Here is a 23,753-nt window from a genome sequence, read left to right as displayed (position 1 = left end):
CAGGACGTAGGGTTTTACCTCCATCAAGAGGGCCCAAACCTGGGTAAAACATCATGTTCCTTGCCTCCTGTTACCATCCGGCCTAGACGCACAGTTCGGGACACCCTACCCGAGATCCGCCGGTTTTGACACCGACAGGTAGCCTCCAATATGATCAAAGTGTACTGACGATGCATCTTTATCAATCTGTGTTGCAATTACCTTTCCCTAGGCATCATCACGCAAATTGTATGGCAGATTCATTATCCTAGCCCACAACTGGAGCTGATCAAAACTTGCTTCATCCGGCCGCATACAGTCCACAAATTCAGATAGGATCACTGCATGTTTACTGACATGCCACGACGACCCGTTCCAAATCTGATCATGATCACGTTGGGACTCGAATTTAGCCACAAACTTGTTTTCCCCAATGGAGCGGAATTGCAATCAACGAGGATTTCCCCATGCCGGACGGAGAGCATTGGTTATGGTTTGAATATGGAGCAGATTACGGCAAAGTACCTTCCCAGCCAATAGCCACTTCTCCGACGCACCCTTCTCTCTGTCATCAATGACTTGAGGTGTTGTCTCCTCATATTTTATACCAATCTTTCCTAGAGCCTCCTAAAGCCGAGCCCTAGCTTTTCCTGGCGAGTCAGGAGTCGCCGTCCCCTTGCCATGGTCAGATGATGCCATCTTCCCTCGTAACACGTTGTGCTCCACCGATCAGATCGACGAGCGCTGAAAGTTTCCACTCGAGCCCTAATCGCCGCTGCCGCCAAGGAGGGGGTTTAGGGTTTCGGGGAATCGGGCCAGCTACTTGGGACGCACCACTGCCCACATAAGTGTATTTTGCTAACTAGCTTCAGCCTCGAGAAGTGATGCACCTTTCTTGTGTTTTTATTTTTCTTTTGTTTGTCGAAAAATCCTTGTATATGCTGCTTGTAGTTGGGTGTGACCGTGTGAGCTATGGGCATGCATCTTATGGTGATTTTATATTAGAGGAAAAATACAAGTATTTATACATAAATAAATGAAAAAAATATTTTTCTTGCACACATAAAACCGTAATGCAATTACGCGTGTGGATCGTGTTACTCTCTCATAGTCTAGGTTTTTAGGCTGCTCATCATCTTGGCTTCGGCGACAATGACGACGTTGAATAAAGATTCTTTGGATCCATCCCTGACGAGGCCTTCAGTCCTATGGATGGGGGTGAATTTGGCAAACAGTCTGTTCAAGCAAGTATGGCATGGCGGCGGCGACATCAACATTGGTGGATCTGTGTCCTCGGGCTCCGCCGTTGCAATGGCGTTTGCTCTAGCGTCACCGCGGAGCTTGGGAGGTAGTCCAGGAGCAGATGCAGACTGTGGTCTGCATCGGCGACATTTGGAATACGATACATGTGTTTGGTTCGTGGTTCGTGGATGGTAGGTATGGTCTCCTGCTTCGGCGAATGGCAGATCTGGAGTTCGACGGCGTGTCCGGGGTGTTGCCCCGGTCTGATTCGTTCAACGACAATGGCTTCACTTTTGGTGAGCTACCTTGGAGGTTTGAAATGCTACATATCAGTGATGGATCCGCGTCGAGCTGGGGTAAGGAGGTGATCCGCCATTTATTTCTTCGGTGGCTGCTATGGTGGTGCCGAAGCCAGGTGACGGGTGTTGGTGTGGAGCTCAGAGATGTTCTGCTATCTTTCCAGTTTTGTTATGTTGGTCCATATGTGACTTGTACTTTTATATTTATAATATGAATGAGACACGTATTACCATGCAAAACAAATTATGTGCAACCATCGAGTTTGCAAACAATGATACAGTAAAATAAAAAGGAAGATAGAAATTAATAAATTACACACATATCGGGACACCACACACATCTAATCCTTCTGTACTGTTAAGTTGGTGCACTTGCAGTTACATGTGATGTGTAGTACAAGCAGTTGCACGTCGAGGCAAGCATGCAACTATATTGCACGATTTGTAATAAAGAAACAATACACTCCCATGTAGGAAAGAAAAAACAAACGAAAACCAAACACATAAGTGAAAAGGAAGAAAGAAAAATAATAGAAAATTGCAGTTACAGTCACATTGAAGCACATGTAGTTGCACTTGGGGGACGACGGGTCGGAGCATGACACTTGCAGTTGCGTCTCTAGTGGTAGACATGCAACTGCCCTTCCCCTTGATAAGAAATACTTGAGGTCGCATGGCTAGTCACAAACATGCAACTGCCCCTCGCAACTGCCTGTCCCCGACAAAACACCACAAAGTTGTTGTTGGGGCTGACAGCTTGCAGTTGCATGCTTAGTGGCAGAAATGCAACTGACCCGTCCCCCGATAAAACACCATAGACATGTTGGGAAACGTAGCATGCAATTTCAGAAATATTCCTACGCTCACGCAAGATCTATCTAGGAGATGCATAGCAATGAGAGGGGGAGAGTGTGTCCACGTACCCTCATAGACCGAAAGCGGAAGCGTTTGACAACATGGTTGATGTAGTCGAACTTCTTCTAGCTCCAACCGATCAAGTACCGAACGGACGACACCTTCGAGTTCTTGATCTAGCAAGGTGTCGAGGTACTAGATGAGTTCCGTCAGCACGACGGCATGGTGGCGGTGATGGTGAAGTCATCATCACAGGGCTTCGCCTAAGCACGGCGAGAATATGACCGGGGTGTAAACTGTGGAGGGGGGCACCGCACACGGCTAACAGTTGATGTAGTGTCGTTGTGAGGTGCCCCTCCTCACATATATATAGGTGGGAGGGGAGGGGAGCAGCCAGGGTGCCCTAGGGATTGGCCACCACCCCCTAGGGGCCCTGCCATGCGCTGCGCCCCTTTCCTTTTATACGGAAGGGGGAAGGAAAGAGGGGAGAGGGGTAAGGAAGGGGGAATCCTATTCCCTCTTTTTCCTTTCCTCCTCCCCTTTCCCTATCCACTTAGGCCGGCCTGCTATGGGAGCACACCAGCCCCTTATGGCTGGTGCATTCCCTCTCTTGGCCCATAAGGCCCATAACTTTTGTCGGGGGCACCCGAAACACCCTTCGGTGACCCGATAAGTACCCTATACACTCCAGAACACTTCCGGTGTCCGAATACCATTGTCTTATATATATATATATATACACTAGCAAATATGCCCGTGCGTTGCAACGGAAAAAAGATACATCAAGGTAGCCCAGTAGAAAATATGCCCGTGTGTTGCAACGAAAAAAAAGATACATCTTACCACAATAAGCATGGCCTAAACCACATAGAGGGCGTCAAGGTAGCCTAGCCGGAGACACCGTGCCGGCATCTAGGGGAACACAACTCCTGAAAACCTGAGCGGATAGAGTTAGTCACAAGGCCGCATACAACGAAGGTGAGAGGATTCTCCATAAAATAAAATGATGAATTTACACCAGTGGAAGGCTTTGTGGAGGACAAACGGCGTCGGTCGGGAATGTCGGTCGACATCAGGGTTTACTCAGAGAGAGGCAAAGAGAGACAACGGCGTAAGAAGAAATTTGAGGTAGAAAGAGCATGCATGTTGTGTATGTGAAATGCTTGTGTTTGTGCCTTGCTCAAATCATGCAAAATAGCCATTAGCAAAATAATACGTGTGTTGCAAAGGATTAAAAAAATAGAGATTAGTCATAGTTATTGCTCCGCGAGTTTTCTACCGCTTCGCCTGGTTGACAACGTGATGCAACTGGATATGGGTATGCTAGCACAGTAATGCACACCAAGATGGTCGTCCTTGGCATCGTCGTTCTTGGATGCCCCGACATCTGGGCTCCTCGGCCACAACATCTACCAGCCCATATCAAGGTGAGCCAACGCCGAAACGCCATTGGAACACCTCTACTTTGCTGGATCGCGTCGCCTCCTTAATGGCTAAAGGACAACAACGTTTGCACCATATGTACTCACATTGAAAATTTTAGCTAGTTCCTTCCTACCTCCGTGTCCACTTCATCAGAACAGCACCATATGTAAGAACCACCTCAAGCATCAACCATCTGAGCCAAGTGTGCATGTACGTCTTGGACGATGAATTGAATGGAGAAGATTGGACGTACGCCAACCCATCTGATTGTCGCGTGTATCTGCATAGGAAGAAAAATATTGCACTCGGCTTCGCCAAGTTGAGGAGACGAAAGCAATCAAGAGACGAAAGCTTTCTCTGCGTCGCCGCATCATCACCATGGCAGCTTGGCGTCTCTCCTCGACGTGGCGGCGACAGTGCTGGTTACGCTCCTTTTTCTTAAGCCACTCTTACACAACAGCCCCAACTTGATCCTCTCCGGCATCAACTTCACCGCCATGGCTAGGCTAATCGACGTTTGTGGCGCTGCCAAGCTGTTGAAGGTAGACAAGCTGATTTGCTAGCGTTCATCGCTGCATTATTTGGTGTGCTCCTCGTTTCCACCAAGATCTGTCTGCCGTGGCTGTCGGGGTCTCACTATTCAAGATCATGTCCATGTGAGGGAAAACAACTTGGAAATTATAGTATGTAGGGAAAGAAGACTCCTATGGCGATCGGCTTGGCTCGACGATTTGAATTCTAGATCGTTTCGTGGGAGTTCCTTTTCGTGCCCTATTGGGTTTCCTGTTTGTGTGCCAGTTTTTTTTGAGACAATGTTCCTGCGCCAGCTATTGGCAAAAGCTTAAAGAAGAAACAACATAGGCTAAGGCCCAGGTGCCAATAGGCCCAATTAGCATGCGACATAAGGCACGATCGATCGAACACGAGGGTGGCACGATCGAGCGAACGTCAGGGGTGGAGTGCGGGTTGATCATTATAAATTTCAGGGACTTTTTCTTAAAAACTCGGTGACGATGAACCTGGAGACTCAATCCATGCTTTATTATTAGGGAGACATATATATATATATGTGTGTGTGTGTGTGTGTATCAATCTTTACCTCTTGACCATTTCGAGAATCCTCGTCATGTCCGTGATGTCATCTAGGAATCCAAACAACATTCGGTCACCAAATCACATAACTCATATAATATTATATCGTCATCAAACGTTAAGCGTGCGGACCCTCGAGTTCGAGAACTATGTAGACATGACCGAGACACCTCTCTGGTCAATAACCAATAGCGGAACCTAGATGCTCATATTGGTTCCTACATATTCTATGAACATCTTTATTGGTTGAACCGTTATGACAACATACGTTATTCCATTTGTCCATCGGTATGTTACTTGCCCGAGATTCGATCGTCGGTTGTAGCGACCCGACCTCAGATGGTCAAGTCTCTGTGCTTCAGTGTCATCCCTGGATCGGTAATGCGGACACACACAGTACTCGAGGATTTATAACAGAGTAGCAATCACACATTTATTACATCGAAAAGTCTAAAAGAGAACTTATTACAATAATATGGCTTAAGGCCATCTAATGCGATAACAGCGGAAGGCTTGGAAGATAAGGTGAGTCCATCAACTCCAACGGCATAGCTGAGCTGCACGGCAACGACCTAACGAACCTTACTCCTCGTCTGAAAAGTCTGCAACATAATACGTTGCAGCCCGAAATCGGGTCAGCACATGGAATATGCTGGCATTATAACACAGTAGAGCAGAAACAGAATAATACTATCACTACATGCATATATGCCTGGTGGAAAGCTGTATGGTTATAGTTTTTGCGAAAAGCCAATTTTTCCCTACAACAAAGGAATAGATTTTAATTTAACTATCATGGTGGTTGAAACATCATTGAGAAGGTAACCCCAACTCAATCCCAATTAAAGTGATTAACAACCCAACAGTATTAATTAAACATGGTGAGATACATGTGATAACCCAAGTACTAGATACTCAAGAATTGTCCATAACCAGGGACACGGCTAACCATGATTAGATTGTACACTCCGTAGAGGTTTGCACACTTTTCCCCACAAGACTCGATCGCCTCCGTTGGATTTCTCGCACTACATGGTGTTTGAGAAACGGATGACTGTGACACAATCTTTCAGAAACGTTAACTCTCTACTCCGGGTAGACCATACCAAACCTACAAAACCCACTACCTACTGATCTACCTCTTCAAGAGCTTCACGTAACTTACTCAACTATGCTAGAGCCCATAATAGCTTGTGGCTGCACACGGAAGTTTCTAGCATGAATCATCTCAGTTCCCTTTGAGCCTGGGTGGCGGCCCATAGGAAGATCACATGGGTACCCCGGGATTTCCAAAAAATACAGACAACACTGGGTTCCCCAGGTGCCTCAATCCACCCAGTTGTTTGATTAAGTTGCCACCTTAAGTTGAACCATTAATTAACAATCTCACATCTGACATGAATTTCACTCAAACCCAAACCACGTCTACGAGCATAGCATAGCAATATAAGCAATACGTAGAAGTAACTCCCAAGGGTTTGAATATAACAGGGCAATAGGTTCTACTTCAGCAACTACTTCCCAACCCACAAGTTAATGACATCCTAATCATGCAATGTTTGAGGATTGGAACTAATGCATAAAAACTGGGTAATAATGGGATATGATCAAAGTGTTACTTGCCTTGCTGACGATCCGCGAACCCTAGAGACTCGTAGTAACACGCTTCGCACTCCGGAAATTCTATCGCAAGCAAGCAATAACATACATAAGTAACAAGCAACGAAGCACAAGCAAAACTCAAATAAGAGAGGTTGACTAGAAAGTTCAACTTAAGAACACCGGTACGCAAAAACAATCAAATCAAACGAAGCAACGAAAGTCAAACAGCGAAAGAAAACCACTTCGTTTACTAATTTGAACTTAGGTCAAATTTTACAGTAGCAAAAACTTGTTTGAGTTGATTAACTGGAAAGAGGGTTTCGAGACGAAACTCCAGGCACTTGAATCGCCTGATTCCGATAAACGAGCGGAAAGATAAACAGAAATTAAGATCAGATCAGAAATCGCGATCAGAAAAATCGCAGAATAAATCCGAGAAAAAGAAAAACGACGAACAGATTAACGAATGAACGTTCGTTATTTGGATCTAAACGAAGAACGCGTTCGTTAAAACGAATGAACGAGCGAACGCTCGCTAAATAAATAAACCTGAGAAAAACTGATCTATTTAAAAAAACGAAAACTAGGGTTTTGAGAAAAAATAAACCGAACGGGTTTTTTTTAAGAAAAACTGGCGGTTGGATCCGGCGGCTACCTCCGGCGAGGGCTTGAGCGGCGGGGCGGTGGGGTGCGGCGGTGGCGCGGGCGGCGGGCGGCGGCGTCGGCGGGGCTCGGCTGTGGCGAGAGGCGCGGCGCGACTCGGGGCGGGGTGCGGGAGGCGGCGATGGTGGCGGTGGGGGGGTCGGGCGGCGCGTATATAAAGGGGGCGGGTGGGCGGCTTGGAGGAGGGGGCAAGGCGGCGGCGACGGAGTTTGGCTCGGACTCATCGTCCGACTCAGCCGCGGCGGCGGCGCGCAGGAGGCCGCCGCGGCGGCTCGGGCCGGCCTGGCTCGGCTGGGCCCTAGGCCTAGCCGGGCGCGGGATTTTTTTAATACCGCCGACAGAAGAAATATCCTAGAAAAATAAAAAAAATCTAAAAATTCCAAAACAAATTTTCACCGTCTAAATAAAATATTTAGGACGGGTTGAACATTTTCTTGGCCCTAAAATGAAATTTTGAAAACATGCAATTTTTCTAATGCAAATAAAATCCGAATAAAACCAAATAAAATCCAATAAATGATTTTAATATTTTTCCTCCGATATTTCAATTATTTTGGAGAAGTCATATTATCTCCACTCATTTGATTTAATATGAAATATTTCTCGGAGATAAAAATTATTAAAATCAAGTCCTCGTTTCATTATTTGATAAAAATCAAATATGAAAACTGGAAAATCCCCAACTCTCTCAGTGGGTCCTTGAGTTGCTTAGGATTCGAGGATTGCGGAACGGAAATGCAGTAAATCATGATATGCATGGATGATCTATGTATAACATTCCAAATTGAAAATTTGGGATGTTACAAACCTACCCCCTTAAGATGAATCTCGCCCTCGAGATTCGGGTTGGCTAGAAAATAGGTATGGGTGGTCCTTGTGGAGATCATCCTCTCGTTCCCAGGTAGCTTCATCCTCGGTATGATGGCTCCACTGAACTTTGCAAAACTTGATAACCTTACTGCGGGTGACTCTGCTGGCAAACTCAAGAATCTTAACTGGCTTCTCCTCGTAAGTCAAATCACTGTCCAGCTGAATAGCCTCCAAGGGTATTGTATCTCTTAATGGTATATACGCCATCTCAACATGACACTTCTTCAGCTGTGAAACGTGGAACACATTGTGGACTCCTGAAAATCCCTCAGGTAACTCCAACTTGTAGGTAACTTCTCCCATCCGTTCCAAAATGCGATACGGTCCTACAAATCTCGGGGCTAACTTTCCTTTAACTCCAAAACGTTTCACTCCTCGCAAGGGTGATACTCGCAGATATGCTCTATCTCCAATTTCGTAGGTTACCTCCTTGCGTTTTGAGTCTGCATAACTCTTCTGCCTGGACTGAGCAATCTTCAGTCGGTCTCGGATCAATTTTACCTTCTCCTCAGATTCTTTAATCAAGTCTGGTCCAAACAACTGTCGGTCTCCTACCTCATCCCACCTCAATGGTGTTCTGCACCTGCGTCCATCCAGGGCTTCAAACGGTGCCATCTTCAAACTGGCTTGGTAGCTATTATTGTATGAGAACTCTGCATACGGCAAATTGTCATCCCAACTAGATCCATAATCTAGCGCACAGGCTCTCAACATGTCCTCCAAAATTTGATTGACTCTCTCAGTCTGTCCATCTGTCTACAGGTGAAACATTGTACTGAACTCCAATCTCATTCCCATAGTCTGGTGTAACTGATGCCAAAACTTTGAAGTAAATTGTGTTCCTCGATCCGATACGATGGTCCTCGGAACTCCATGCAGACATACGATCCTGGACATATAGATCTTGGCCAACTTTGCACTTGTATAGGTGGTTTTCACTGGGATGAAGTGAGCTACTTTGGTCAAACTATCAACTACTACCCATATGGAATCATATCCTGCTATAGTCCTGGGTAATCCGGTGATAAAGTCCATGCCAAGTTTATCCCACTTCCATTCGGGTATCGGTATAGGCTATAACAGTCCTGCTGGCTTCTGATGTTCTGCCTTAACTCTCTGACATACATCACATACGGCTACATACTCGGCAATATCCTTCTTCATACCAGTCCATCAGAAACGTTCCTTCAAATCCAAATACATCTTGGTGTTTCTGGGTGTATCGAGTATGGTGAGTCATGGGCCTCTTGAAGTATTAACTTCCTGATCTCCTGGTTATTGGGCACATAAACTCGGTCCTCAAACCATAGGGTATCGTGCTCATCTTCACGAAAACCTTTGGCCTTTCCTTTGCCCATCTTCTCCTTTATCTCGGCAATCTCTTTATCATCTTTCTGAGCTTCCCGAATCTTGTCCAGCAATGTCGACTGAACCTCCATTGTGGCAATGAACCTCCTAGGTACAATCTCTAATCGAAGTTCCATGATGTCCTTTGCTAATTCCTTCGGCAGTCCCTTACTTTCAAGGATATTAGCATAACTCTTCCGACTCAATGCGTCTGCTACGACATTGGCCTTTCCTGTATGATAGTGTAGCTTCATGTCATAATCCTTTATAAGCTCCAACCATCTCCTCTGCCTAAGGTTCAGCTCCTTTTGGGTGAAGATGTACTTAAAACTCTTGTGATTCGTGTACACATCACAACGGTTTCCAATAAGGTAATGTCTCCAAGTCTTCAATGCATGCACTACGGCTTCAAGCTCCAAATCATGCGTAGCATAATTCAACTCATGAGGTTTTAGTTGTCGTGAGCCATACGAAACAACTCTTCCATCCTGCATAAGCACAAATCCAAGTCCTAAGCGAGAGGCGTCGCAATACACTTGGAACTCCTTATGTATATCTGGCAGTACTAGCACTGGGGCTGTAGTCAAACGTTTCTTCAACTCCTGGAAACTTGCTTCACAATCTTCTGTCCATTTAAACTTGGTATCCTTCTTCAACAGTTCAGTCATTTGTTTTGCAATCTTGGAGAAATTCTCAATGAATCTCCGGTAGTATCCTACGAGTCCAAGAAAACTGCGGATCTCGCTAACTGAGATGGGTGCCAACCATTCAGTGACTGACTGAACCTTGCTGGGGTCTACTGCTATACCTTCTCCTGATATAACATGTCCAAGGAATCCGACTTCCTTAAGCCAAAACTCGCATTTGCTAAACTTAGCATACAACTGGTGTTCCCTGAGCTTCTCGAGAACTAAACGAAAATGCTCTTTGTGCTCCTCCTCGTTCTTTGAGTATACCATGATATCATCAATAAACACCACAACGAACTTGTCCAAATACTCCATGAACACCTTGTTCATCATGCTCGTGAAATAGGCAGGGGCGTTAGTCAGTCCAAACGACATGACCGTGTACTCGTATAATCCATATTGCATTGTGAACGCCGTCTTTGGTATGTCCTTCTCTCGTATCTTCAACTGATGATACCCTGATCGTAAATCGATCTTTGGTAACACTTTAGCTCCTTGCAACTGATCAAACAGATCGTTGATCATCGGTAGTGGGTACTTGTTCTTTATCGTCACTTCATTCAAGGCTCGATAATCAACAACCATCCTTAGGGATTTATCCTTCTTCTCAACCAAAAGTACTAGGGCTCCCCAAGGTGATGAACTTCTTCGGATGTATCCTTTCTCCAATAACTCCTTGATATGTTTCTTAATTTCTTCCAGATCATTTGCGGGCATCCGATAGGGTCTCTTGAATATTGGTCCTGTACCTGGCAACAGCTCTATCAGAAACTCAATGTCTCTGTCCGGTGGCATGCCTGGTAACTCATCTGGGAAAACATCCGGGTAATCCTTTACTACCGGCACTTCCTCCTGACCAACTCCCGTAAGGGCATTCACATGGCTCCTTTTTGGCACATGCCTAGACACATACTTAATCCTTTTTCCCTCTGGGGTGGTGAGATAAATCAACTTACTCGCACAGTAAATGCTTCCTCCATACTTTGACATCCATTCCATACCCAATATCACATCCAATCCTTGCGACTCCAAGATAATTAGGTCGGACGGAAACACATGTGTGCCCATGGTTAAGGGTATCTGGTCACACCATCGGCTAGCCATATATTCTGCTCCGGGTGAACTCACTAAAAGAGGGGTCCTAAGGGTTTGGGTTGGTAGTTTAAACTTATCCACGAATCCCCTTGATATGTATGAATGCAATGCACCAGTATCAAAAAGAACAAGAGCGGTAAATGACTTAACCAAAAACTTACCTATTACCGCGTCCGGCTGCTCTTCAACCTCCTCCACGTTAACGTGGTTCACTTGTCCTTTGTTGAATGGATTGGGCTTCTTCCCAGCGCTTCCATTTCCGTTTCCATTCCTTCCTTCAGGGCAATCATTGGCATAGTGCCCTGTCTTCCCGCACTTAAAACAAGTAACCTGACTTAAGTCTCTTTTGGCGGGAGTGGACGGGTTGGAGCGGTTCTGATTGCTGTTAGCTCCGTTCCCATTCCCATTCTTAGCACCACTGTGGTTATGTGATCCTCATCCAGTGTGAGTGTGACCGCCATGGTTGTGAACAAGTCCTCCCGAGTTCGGGGTTAGGCGAGGCTTCTGCTGAGCTCCTGAGTTATACTTCCCTTGTCCATACTTTCTCTTGCGGCTCTCAATCTGCTGTTGTTTCCCTTCAATCATAAGAGCCTTATCTACCAACTCATGGTAGTTGTTGAAGGTTGCTACCATCAACTGCATGCTCATCTCATCATTCAGCCCTTCCATAAACTTCTCCTGCTTCGCGGCATCTGTGGCCACATCATCAGGGGCATAGTGTGATAACTTGCTAAACTCATCCACGTACTGAGCCACAGTACGGTTCCCCTGGCGTAGGTTGCGGAGCTGCCGCTTCTTCATCTATATAGCTCCAGTTGAGACATGGGCGGTGCGGAAAGCTTGCTGAAACTGGTCCCAACTGATGTTGGCTACAGGAAAAGTGGCTGTGTAATTCTCCCACCATGAGGCTGCTGGTCCATCCAATTGATGTGCGGCAAAGCGCACCCTCTCAGCAGCTGTGCAACCTGCGGTGGTCAACTCCCTTCCAATACGGCATAGCCAATCATCAGCAACTATAGGCTTGGTGCTATTGGAAAATACCAGCGGCTGTAACCTTAGAAAATGGGCTAGGTTGTCCATTGGCGGTGGGTTGTTGTTGTTGTTGTTGCCCTGGTTTTGAACTAGCAATTGCATCAAGGCATTCTGCTGCTGGATCAACTGGGTGAGCTCCGGCGGAAAGGCAAAACCGGTGTCACGTCTCAGAGGCATCTGATGGGTTTAGATGGAAGAGATTAGAATAGAAAAGGGGTCTAATGAGAAAGCACTACCCATATGCACATGAGACAAACACAATCATTTCACTCAATCAATCAAGCAAGGGCATACAAATGGTCTAGAACTATCGCAAAAGTGCTCACTACTACTACATACATGGGGAAAATACTACTAATAGTTGGTGGTCATCTAGAAATTTTGATCGGTGGAAGACTCCATGATGTCCGCTCCTGCTTCGTCTTCAAAGTCATCATCACTAGGGTCGGAGTCGGTGTCGTCGATGATGATGTAGTTGTCCGGGCAAGTGGAATCGTCGTCTTCTACTCCCGGTGCTGGTCCTCCCACGAATACTCCGATCTTCTTGACTAGGTCGTCATTCTTCTCCAGTAGGGTCTTGATTTCCTTCTCATATCCATTGCGGGTAAACTTGAGTTCTTCCTCTAGCTCGATGATCCTAGTCTTCGCCTTCTTCAAGTCCATCATGTCCGCACACATCTGGTTCTCCTGACGTCGAATTTGCTGGTTTAACTCCTGGATGAAAGCTGCAATGGATCTATCCTTCTTAGTGCTGATTACTTCCCATTGCTCGTCTCGGCGCCCACATATTTGGTAGATAGTGTCCTGAAGATCCCCGTGATACACTTCTCCAATGCATCCCATGGTGATGTGAGCTGCCATACTCTTTCCTAAACTCCAGGTTGGTATGTCGAAGGAAAATTCTATGGGTTTAGAGGTTGGCGAGAACGTACTTCCTGGAACTTGTACTTGAATCATCCAGCGCTCTTCTTCTGGTAAAGTGGCGTTGTACGTCCCGGTGAAGCTTGGTATTCCAATGTTCAAGTACCTAGTGACTTCCTTCAAGTGGCGTCCAAAAGGTGTGTCTTCATCCGGTTGTGCAAACTTGTTCTTCATCTCCGTCATCCTAAAGAGTAGAAAATGGAGAGGAGTCAGAAATGAGAAGAGAAGTGTGACCTAGGGTTTATCTTAGTGGTCGCGTCCTACACTCAGCGTGTGCTCTGATACCATCTTGTAGCGACCCGACCTCAGATGGTCAAGTCTCTGTGCTTCTGTGTCATCCCTGGATCAGTAATGCTGACACACACAGTACTCGAGGATTTATAACAGAGTAGCAATCACACACTTATTACATTGAAAAGTCTAAAAGAGAACTTATTACAATAATGTGGCTTAAGGCCATCTAATGCGATAACAGCGGAAGGCTTGGAAGATAAGGTGAGTCCATCAACTCCAACGGCATAGCTGAGCTGCACGACAATGACCTAACGAACCTTACTCCTCGTCTGAAAAGTCTGCAACATAATACGTTGCAGCCCGAAATCGGGCCAGCACATGAAATATGCTGGCAATATAACACAGTAGAGCAGAAACAGAATAATACTATCACTACATGCATATATGGCTAGTGAAAAGTTGTATGGTTATAGTTTTTGCGAAAAGCCAATTTTTCCCTACAACAAAGGAATAGATTTTAATTTAACTATCATGGTGGTTGAAACATCATTGAGAAGGTAACCCCAACTCAATCCCAATTAAAGTGATTAACAACCCAACAGTATTAATTAAACATGGTGAGATACATGTGATAACCCAAGTACTAGATACTCAAGAATTGTCCATAACCGGGGACACGGCTAACCATGATTAGATTGTACACTCTGCAGAGCTTTGCGCACTTTTCCCCACAAGAATCGATCGCCTCCGTTGGATTTCTCGCACTACATGGTGTTTGAGAAACGGATGACCGAGACACAGTCTTTCAGAAACGTTAACTCTCTACTCCGGGTAGACCATACCAAACCTACAAAACCCACTACCTGCTGATCTACCTCTTCAAGAGCTTCACGTAACTTACTCAACTATGCTAGAGCCCAAAATAGCTGGTGGCTGCACACGGAAGTTTCTAGCATGAATCATCTCGGTTCCCTTTGAGCCTGGGTGGCGGTCCATAGGAAGATCACACGGGTACCCCGGGATTTCCAAAAAATACAGAAAACACTGGGTTCCCCAGGTACCTCAGTCCACCCAATTGTTTGATTAAGTTGCCACCTTAAGTTGAACCAATAATTAACAATCTCACATCTGACATGAATTTCACTCAAACCCAAACCACGTCTACGAGCATAGCACAGCAATATAAGCAATACGTAGAAGTAACTCCCAAGGGTTTGAATATAACAGGGCAATAGTTTCTACCTCAGCAACTACTTCCCAACCCACAAGTTAATGACATCCTAATCATGCAATGTTTGAGGATTGGAACTAATGCATAAAAACTGGGTAATAATGGGATATGATCAAAGTGTTACTTGTCTTGCTGACGATCCGTGAATCCTAGAGACTCGTAGTAACACGCTTCGCACTCTAGGGATTCTATCGCAAGCAAGCAATAACATACATAAGTAAAAAGCAATGAAGCACAAGCAAAACTCAAATAAGAGAGGTTGACCAGAAAGTTCAACTTAAGAACTCCGGTACGCAAAAAGAATCAAATCAAACGAAGCAACTAAAGTCAGACGGCGAAAGAAAACCACTTTGTTTACTAATTTGAACTTAGGTCAAATTTAAAGTAGCAAAAACTTGTTTGAGTTGATTAATCAGAAAGAGGATTTCGAGACGAAACTCTAGGCGCTTGAATCGCCTGATTTCGATAAACGAGCGAAAAGATAAACAGAAATTAAGATCGGATCAGAAAACGCTATCAGAAAAATCATGGAATAAATCCGAGAAAAAGAAAAATGACGAACAGATTAACGAATGAACGTTTGTTATCTGGATCTAAACAAAGAACGCGTTCGTTAAAATGAACGAACGAGCGAACGCTCGCTAAATAAATAAACCGGAGAAAAACCGATCTATTTAAAAAAATGAAAACTAGGGTTTTGAGAAAAAAATAAAACTGAACGGGTTTTTTTAAAGAAAAACCGGCGGTTGGATCCGGCGGCTACCTCCGGCGAGGGCTTGAGCGGTGGGGCGGCAGCTCGCGGGGCGGTGGGGTGCGGCGGCGGCGCGGGCGGCGGCGGCGCGCTGCAGCGGTGACGGCGGGGCTCGGCGGCGATGGGAGGCGCGGCGCGGCTCGGGGCGGGGTGCGGGAGGCAGCGATGGTGGCGGTGGGGGGGCTCGGGCGGCGCGTATATAAAGGGGGCGGGGTGGGCGGCTTGGAGGAGGGGGCAAGGTGGCGGCGACGGAGTCCGGCTCGGTGGCGGCGGCGGCACGCGCAGGAGGCCGCGGCGGCGGCTCGGGCCGGCCTTGCTCGGCTGGGCCCTAGGCCCAGTCGGGCGCGGGATTTTTTTTAATACCGCCGACAGAAGAAAATTCCTAGAAAAATAAAAAAATCTAAAAATGCCAAAACAAATTTTCACCGTCTAAATAAAATATTTAGGACGGGTTGAACATTTTCTTGGCCCTAAAATGAAATTTTGTAAACATGCAGTTTTTCTAATGCAAATAAAATCCGAATAAAACCAAATAAAATCCAATAAATGATTTTAATATTTTTCCTCCGATATTTCAATTATTTTGGAGAAGTCATATTATCTCCACTCATTTGATTTAGTATGAAATATTTCTCGGAGAGAAAAATTATTAAAATCAAATCCTCGTTTCATTATTTGATAAAAATCAAATATGAAAACTGGAAAATCCCCAACTCTCTCCGTGGGTCCTTGAGTTGCTTAGGATTTCGAGGATTGCGCAACGGAAATGCAATAAATCATGATATGCATGGATGATCTATGTATAACATTCCATATTGAAAATTTGGGCTGTTACATCGGTATCTTAATACCTAGTTCAATCTCGTTACTGGCAAGTCTCTTTACTCGTTCTGTAATACATCATCCTGTAACTGACTCATTAGTCACTTTGCTTGCAAGGCTTATTATGATGTGCATTACCAATAGGGCCTAGAGATACCTCTCCGATACTTGGAGTGACAAATCCTCATCTCGATCTATGCCAACCCAACAAACACCTTCGGGGATACCTGTAGAGCATGTTTGTAATCACCCAGTTATGTTGTGACGTTTGATAGCACACAAGCTTTTCCTCCGGTATCCGGGAGTTGCATAATGTCTTAGTCGAAGGAATATGTATTTGACATGAAGAAAGCAATAGCAATAAAACTGAACGATCAATATGCTAAGCTAACGGATGGGTCTTGCCCATCACATCATTCTCCTAATGATTTGATCCTGTTATCAAATGACAACTCATGTCCATGGTTAGGAAACTGATGACCCACAAGTATAGGGGGTCTATCGTAGCCTTTTCGATAAGTAAGAGTGTCGAACCCAACGAGGAGCAGTAGGAAATGATAAGAAGTTTTTAGTAAGGTATTCTCTGCAAGCACTGAAATTATCGGTAACAAATAGTTTTGTGATAAGGTAATTTGTAACGAGTAGCAAGTAATAAAGCAAATAAGGTGCAGCAAGATGGCCCAATCCTTGTTGTAGCAAAGCACAAGCCTGGACAAACTCTTATATGAAGTAAAGCGCTCCCAAGGACACATGGGAATTATCGTCAAGCTAGTTTTCATCACGTTCATATGATTCACGTTCGGTACTTTGATAATTTGTTATGTGGGTGGACCGGAGCTTGGGTGTTGTCCTTACTTGGACAAGCATCCCACTTATGATTAACTCCTATTGCAAGCATCCGCAACTACAACAGAAGTATTAAGGTATACCTAACCATAGCATGAAACATATGGATCCAAATCAGCCCCTTACGAAGCAATGCATAAACTAGGGTTTAAGCTTCTGTCACTCTAGCAACCCATCATCTACTTATTGATACGTCTCCAACGTATCTATAATTTTTGATTGTTCCATGCTATTATATTATCAACCTTGGATGTTTTATATGCATTTATATGCTATTTTATATGATTTTTGGGACTAACCTATTAACCCAGAGCCCGGTGCCAGTTTCTGTTTTTACCTTGTTTTAGAGTATCGCAGAAAAGGAAAATCAAATGGAGTCCAATTGACATGAAACTTCACGGAACTTATTTTTGGAAGGAAAGCAACCCGGGAGACTTGGAGTCCACGTAAGGGAAGCAACGAGGAATCCACGAGGCAGGGGGGCGCGCCCACCCCCCTGGGCGCACCCTCCCCCCTCGTGGGCCCCTCGTGCCCCCCCTGACGTACTTCTTCCGCCTATATATCTCCATATACCCTAAAACGATCAGGGAGCACAATAGATTGGGAGTTCCGCCGCCAGAAGCCTCCGTAGCCACCGAAAACCAATCTAGACCCGTTTCGGCACCCTGCCGGAGGGGGCAATCCCTCTCCGGTGGCCATCTTCATCATCCCGGTGCTCGCCATGATGAGGAGGGAGTAGTTCTCCCTCGGGGCTGAGGGTCTGTTCTAAAACAGCTGTGTGGATTAAAAACCGGATTAACTTGCCAAGTTAAACCGGCCTTTGGGGGCTATGCTGCAGAAAGTTATCTAATTTTTTCAAGATGAGTCTTATCTATTATTGGCGACACGCCATTGCAAGGATCAATGATGGTATGCTTGAAGTGTTACAAAGACCCGTTTTGTGATTAATAATCATAAAACGGCCCTTGGGGGCTACTTGGGATAGTGTTTCAGCTATAAATCAATATACAAAGGGAGAAGAATTTACCTCATATCGCTCTTTCATCAAGTTTACCAAACTGGCTTCATAATCCTGGTTTGAATGCAGACGGTTCAAGAAGCCGGAATGAAGCTCATCAGTGTTAAGATGAGCATAGTTTGATAAGTCGCTGCTCCATTTACCTTTATTCCTAGCAATTTGCTCTTCTTTGGCACTATGCTGAGCTAAAATAACGGGATGGCCAGGAGAGCTTTGACCTATTCCAGTAATAATAACGTCATCACCTTGGCCTTCAGGATTTTTGGTGGATGATGATGGAATTTCAGTGTCTTTCATCGGACTGGCCCGGTTTGGTTCTGCCGTTTTTGTATCGGGTGCGGCAGGCTCAGCATCTGTTGGTTCGTCGGTATGTTGGCCTTCAAGGGGCGGATCATCAAAAGTAGTTTCAGGATGGGGGCCTTCCGGTTCACCAGTCTGTTCCGGTTCACCTCTTGGTTCTTCTTCTTCGGCGACAGGGTCTTCTGGCGGATTGGTGACCCGAGCTTTCTTACTGGGTTTGGCTTTGGCCCTGAAAACAGAATAAAAAAGGATTAACATCCTATTCAAAGGATGTAGGGCGCGTTGAAAGGAAAGGTTTTTACAACTCACCCGGCCACAGTTTTCAAAGGGGGGAATTGAGTTGCTGTCGATTCACCAGAAGAGGAAGGAGGTGTCACCTGATAATTTGAATCGGATGGATTAAGAGGCTGTCTGAAATAACCTGCCTTGGGGTAAGAATGGTCAGAAGTAGGAGAGACCTCAGACCGGCGCTTCTGAACCGGAGTGTCAGGTAAACTGGTTGAAGTGACCTGTTGGCCACTGTGCCGAGTTGTCCGACGAGCTTCATGCTGTTGAGTCTTCAAAATAAATGTTGGATCCAAGTGAGCAAGAGGATGAGAAAAGCTTACTTTCCGGATTGCTTGGCGACTTTTTTGTGTTAGCATAGAGTCTGAACCGGAGGAAAGGGTAATTACCTCTGCGTCATCAGCTTGACTAGCTTCTGCATCCTCCTGAGGAAGATCATTGTTAACAAGATGCATAAAAAGAGAGCCAAGTGAGTCAAGTTCTACCTCAACTTCTGGATCATCGGTATCATCATCAAGCTCCATATTAATCCGGTCAGCCGTTTTCCGCTTTGACGTTCGTTTTAAGGCTTTGGTCTTTGGGCGGGATGGCTTGACCGCTTTGTCTCCAGTTGGCTTTGCCGCTTTCTCTATGGATTTCCGTTCCCAGAAGGGGCCATCACCCTATATATATATAAAGAAGAAGGGTTACAGATTTTATAAGTTAAAGATATTAGAGATGAAGAGGAAGTGTAATGCTTACAGCAGGCAGTTTGTTCTTGGCATAGAAGGGACTCAGACCGGTTTGACTACAGACTAGTTCCGATTCATTCAGAATCTTCTTTACACCTTCAGTAACTTCTTCTTCAGATAATTGGATGTTGCAATGGCGTTGAGGGTCGTCAACTTCACCGGTATATTCACACATTAAACCAGGACGCCGGCTTAGCGGCAAGATACTCTAGGATATCCAATAGCGCACAAAATCCACGCCTGTTAAACCGTTTTCCATAAAGGCCTGGAGCTTGGCGAGTTGAGGAGCGTATTTCACCCTTTCTGAAGAGCTCAGGCGTTGTGGCATTGGGTGAGTATTGGATAGTCTGTGATCACGAAAGCTGGGGAGGAGATTTTCATCCTCAGGCGAAGTGTCTCTGCAATAAAACCATGTTTGGTTCCATTCCTTTGGGTGACTATGATGTTTTTCATGAGGAAATTCTACTTCTTTCTGCTTCTGAATCGAGACACCACCAAGTTCTGTGTTCAGGCCATTTACAAACTTTGTGCGCCGGTTTAAGTGAAAGAAATCCTGGAACAGTTCTGCAGTTGGTTCTTCTTGTAAATATACTTCACAGAAGACCTGGAAGTTTCATAAGTTGGAAACTGAGTTGGGACCAATATCTTGTGGATGCAGTTGGAAGCTGGCAAGCACATCTCGATAAAACTTTAACCCTGGCGGTTTGAAACCACGGCCTATATGGTCAACAAAGACCACCACCTCGCCCTGCCTTGGGGTTGGAGGATTTTCTGTTCCTGGTACTCGCCATTTGATCTCAGTTTTCTTAGGTAGAGAGCCGATGCCAACCATCTCATTCAATTGAGCCTCAGTAACCCGGGAACGAGCCCAGTTGCAGGCAGTGAATTGTTTGGCCATTGCAAAGCAAACAAACTGAAAATGAAAGGCCGGTTTATAAATTACGCATGATTATATACAAGAGACAAGGGAGTAAGAAACATACTGATATGTGAAATGGTACAACCCGGAGACTAATGCAATAAGAGAAAAAGGGTATACTAGCATAGGATTGCTCTGACACTGTTAAACCGGAGCATAATTATGAAGGTAAAATGCTCCTCCGGTTTATCAGAGGGCTAATGGCATAGACTGTTTATACAAGGTCAAACCGCCTATATTGGTGCGAGGAGAAACGGATCTCACAGGAACATAGAAACAGATCTCATAGTGACATATAAAACATTCGGATCTAAGATAAGACAGAAAAGCAAAAATAATTGGATCTTGAAGGGGTGCAGAACTGAAGCAATTTATGATAGACTAGATCAGTTCTTTGTGCATAAGGATTTGTGATGACCATGGTAGGTTAGCTACGGCAAGAGATACGTCAAGCATGAAGTGTTCATCTACATACTAAAGGAAGAACAGGGAAGAACAGCACTGAGAACTTCGGAAGAACTGCGAAGAACGTCGAAACCCTAGAACAGATCTGTGGCAAAAAAAAGCAGAGAACTTACTAGAGCTGGTGAGGAAGCGGAAAGGCGCCGCAGTATTCTGGTGCGTTCAGGGTGATGCAGCGGCTAGGGTCGGAGCAGAGGCGATGGTCGACGGTGGCGGCGGAGCTCCAGAGGCTGAGCGGCGCAAGGAAGACGACACAAAGAGGCACGGGGGAGGGGGGGAAGGTGAAAATGACCCCTCGGCCCTATTTATAAGGTGAAGTGATAAAACGGCAAGCACGGGAATCGGGGAGCCCAAAAAATGGATAAGTTAATAAAGGTGTCGCCTCGATGACTGAATATATATTAAATGAAGGTAATCTCCGACATCAACGAATGGATGACATCAGGGCGGTTTGTCATAATTTTGAAATATGATGTCATGGCTGTTTACAAGATCAAAGTGAAGATAGGAGAGAAGATTTTTTCTAAGTATGGAAGATTGACATGAACAAGTTCAAACCAATCTGGGGCCTAATGTTGGGGATATTACTACTGGAGGTAAACCGGCCTTATGTAGCCAGATTGACTCTTTGAAGATTAGAAGCCCATGAAAATGTGAGGATAATGGCACTTTAAGGAAGGCCCAAGGCCCAAATGCGGGTTATAGCCTGTAAATGTAAACCGACCTAGTCAAATAACTTGTATGATTAGATAGAGAGAATAGAGACCGAACCAGACACGTTTATGATCCGGCTTCGGGGCTCTGTAGTCCGGTGGGCCTCAACCTATGTATATAAGGGGACGACCCGGCCACGGTTTAAGGACAGACAACAACAACTTGAGAGCTAGACAAAGCGGATTCACTCCCTGGCCTTCGAAACCCTAGCAATACAAATCACAACTAGACGTAGGCTTTTACCTTCCTCGAAGGGGCCGAACTAGTATAAAATTCCCCGTGTCCCTTGTCCGGTTTAACCCCTTAAGCTAACCCATAGCAATGGCTCCACGACTAAGTCCTTTCATGAGGACATCTGCCGTGACAAATCCACGACAGCATCCATAGTACGAAAGTACTGTGCGATGGAAAGTGCCTGGAAAACCGAAATAAACTTCTGGGATAATCCGGCCCTGAATACAAACCCATTCCGAAACAAAAGGGTGCATTATCACAATACACCCGGGTCAACTTCCAAAAAGCAAAAACCCTCTACAGGGTATGGAACCGTACTGGAGGGATGTCTCAACGGACCCTGCAAAATTCACAGTACAGCGGATACAATACCAACGCACAGCCTTAGAGCATGTTGTATACTCCGGCAGGTGGCCAAAAGTGGTGAGGATCTACTTCTCCCAAATACCACAGAGCACCATCCCGTGGATAACAATATGGTGTTAACGGTCTTTGAGACCTTCGCGTCAAATAATAGATGCAAGCAAACACTTCGCATCATGGCCGAAATCTGCCACATAGCAGCAATAAATCCATGGAGTGACACGGCTATTACCTTCAATGCCAGTGACGAACCTAAATTCCGAACAGCCTGAGCACCAGCCGCACTAGTCCTCAGTTCAATCGTGGACGGCTTTCGACTCACCAAAGTACTCATGGACGGCGGCAGCGGATTAAACCTCATCTATGAGGAAACTCTTCAAAAGATGGAAATAGACTGGAACCGCATTGAGCAAAGTAGCACAACCTTTAGAGGAATCATCCCCAGTCGAGAAGCACGCTGTGCTAGGAAAATCACACTAGATGTGGTATTCGGCACGCCGGATAATTACAGGTCCGAAGAAATTACAATCCAAGTGGCCCCGTTCAGTAGTGGTTATCACGCTCTTTTAGGACGGGAGGCATTCACAATCTTCCAAGCCATGCCTCATTACGGGTACATGAAGCTCAAAATGCCCGGGCCCAACGGAATAATCACTCTTGCCAGCGATCCGGACACAACACTCCGCGCCGAAAACAAAACAGCCGCATTGGCCCTCGAGGCATTATCCGAAGCCCTCTCGGCCGAGGAATTAACCACGCTACGCTCCATAGTGGACAGGGACAACGTGATACTCGACAAGAGATCCATGTCCACCTCTTTTAAACCAGCGGATGAAATAGTCAAATTCCATGTCCACCCAACGGACCCTACAAAAACAGCCTCCATCGGGGCACAGCTAAGCCTCACTGTGGACGCCGCACTACGAGAGTTCCTGCGCGAGAACTGGGACATATTCGCCTGGCGTCCCTCAGACATGCCAGGAATCCCACGCAGGCTGGCCGAGCATAGCCTCAATATCCTAAAGGGATTCAAGCCGTTCAAGCAAGGTCTTCGGCGTTTCTCTGAACCTAAGAGACAGGCCATGGGAGAGGAACTGGCCAAGTTATTGGAGGCCGGATTCATCAAAGAAATAAAACACCCGGACTGGCTAGCAAACCTGGTGATGGTACCAAAGAAGGACAAATCCTGGCGCCTTTGTGTCGATTTCAAAGACTTCAATAAATCTTGCCCAAAGGATCCCTTCCCCCTCCCACGCATCGATCAAATCATTGATGCTACCGCAGGACACGAGTCATTGTGTTTCCTTGACGCATACTACGGTTACCACCAAATCAAGATGGCGGAGTCCGACCAAGCCACAACGGCATTCATCACACCATACGGTCCCTTCTGTTTTAACACAATGCCTTTTGGGCTCAAGAACGCCGGCGCAACATATCAGCGCATGATTCAGACATGCCTGGAGAAACAAATCAGCAAAACACTAGAGGCATACGTAGACGATGTGGTTGTTAAAACCAAACACGTTGACTCTTTGATAGATGACTTGAGGCTCACATTCGACAACCTCCGAACATATGACATCAAGCTCAATCTGGAAAAATGCGTTTTCTCGGCGTACCAGCCGGAAAGCTCCTGGGTTTCATTGTCTCCAGTAGAGGTATCGAAGCTAATCCGTCCAAAATCCGAGCTTTGTCACAGTTGGCTACACCAAAAGACCTCAAACAAATC

General features: G+C 45.7%; 1 protein-coding gene across 1 annotated transcript in view; it reads left to right on the top strand.

Annotated features, from left to right (window-relative positions):
* The first annotated feature begins 1,131 nt into the window (after positions 1–1,131).
* Positions 1,132–23,753, top strand: part of LOC147960960 (uncharacterized) — a 65,983-nt gene continuing 43,361 nt past the window's right edge. Inside the window, exons 1-2 of the mRNA XM_087533602.1 lie at positions 1,132–1,354; positions 1,446–1,577. Of these exons, the coding sequence (XP_087389728.1) occupies positions 1,132–1,354; positions 1,446–1,577 (355 nt within the window). The remainder of the gene's footprint in view (positions 1,355–1,445; positions 1,578–23,753) is intronic.

The sequence above is a fragment of the Triticum urartu genome, chromosome 7A (assembly GCF_056163025.1).
Source record: "Triticum urartu cultivar PI428250 chromosome 7A, HENAU_Tu73, whole genome shotgun sequence".
NCBI lineage: Eukaryota > Viridiplantae > Streptophyta > Magnoliopsida > Poales > Poaceae > Triticum > Triticum urartu.
This window is presented reverse-complemented; position numbering and strand designations above follow the sequence as displayed.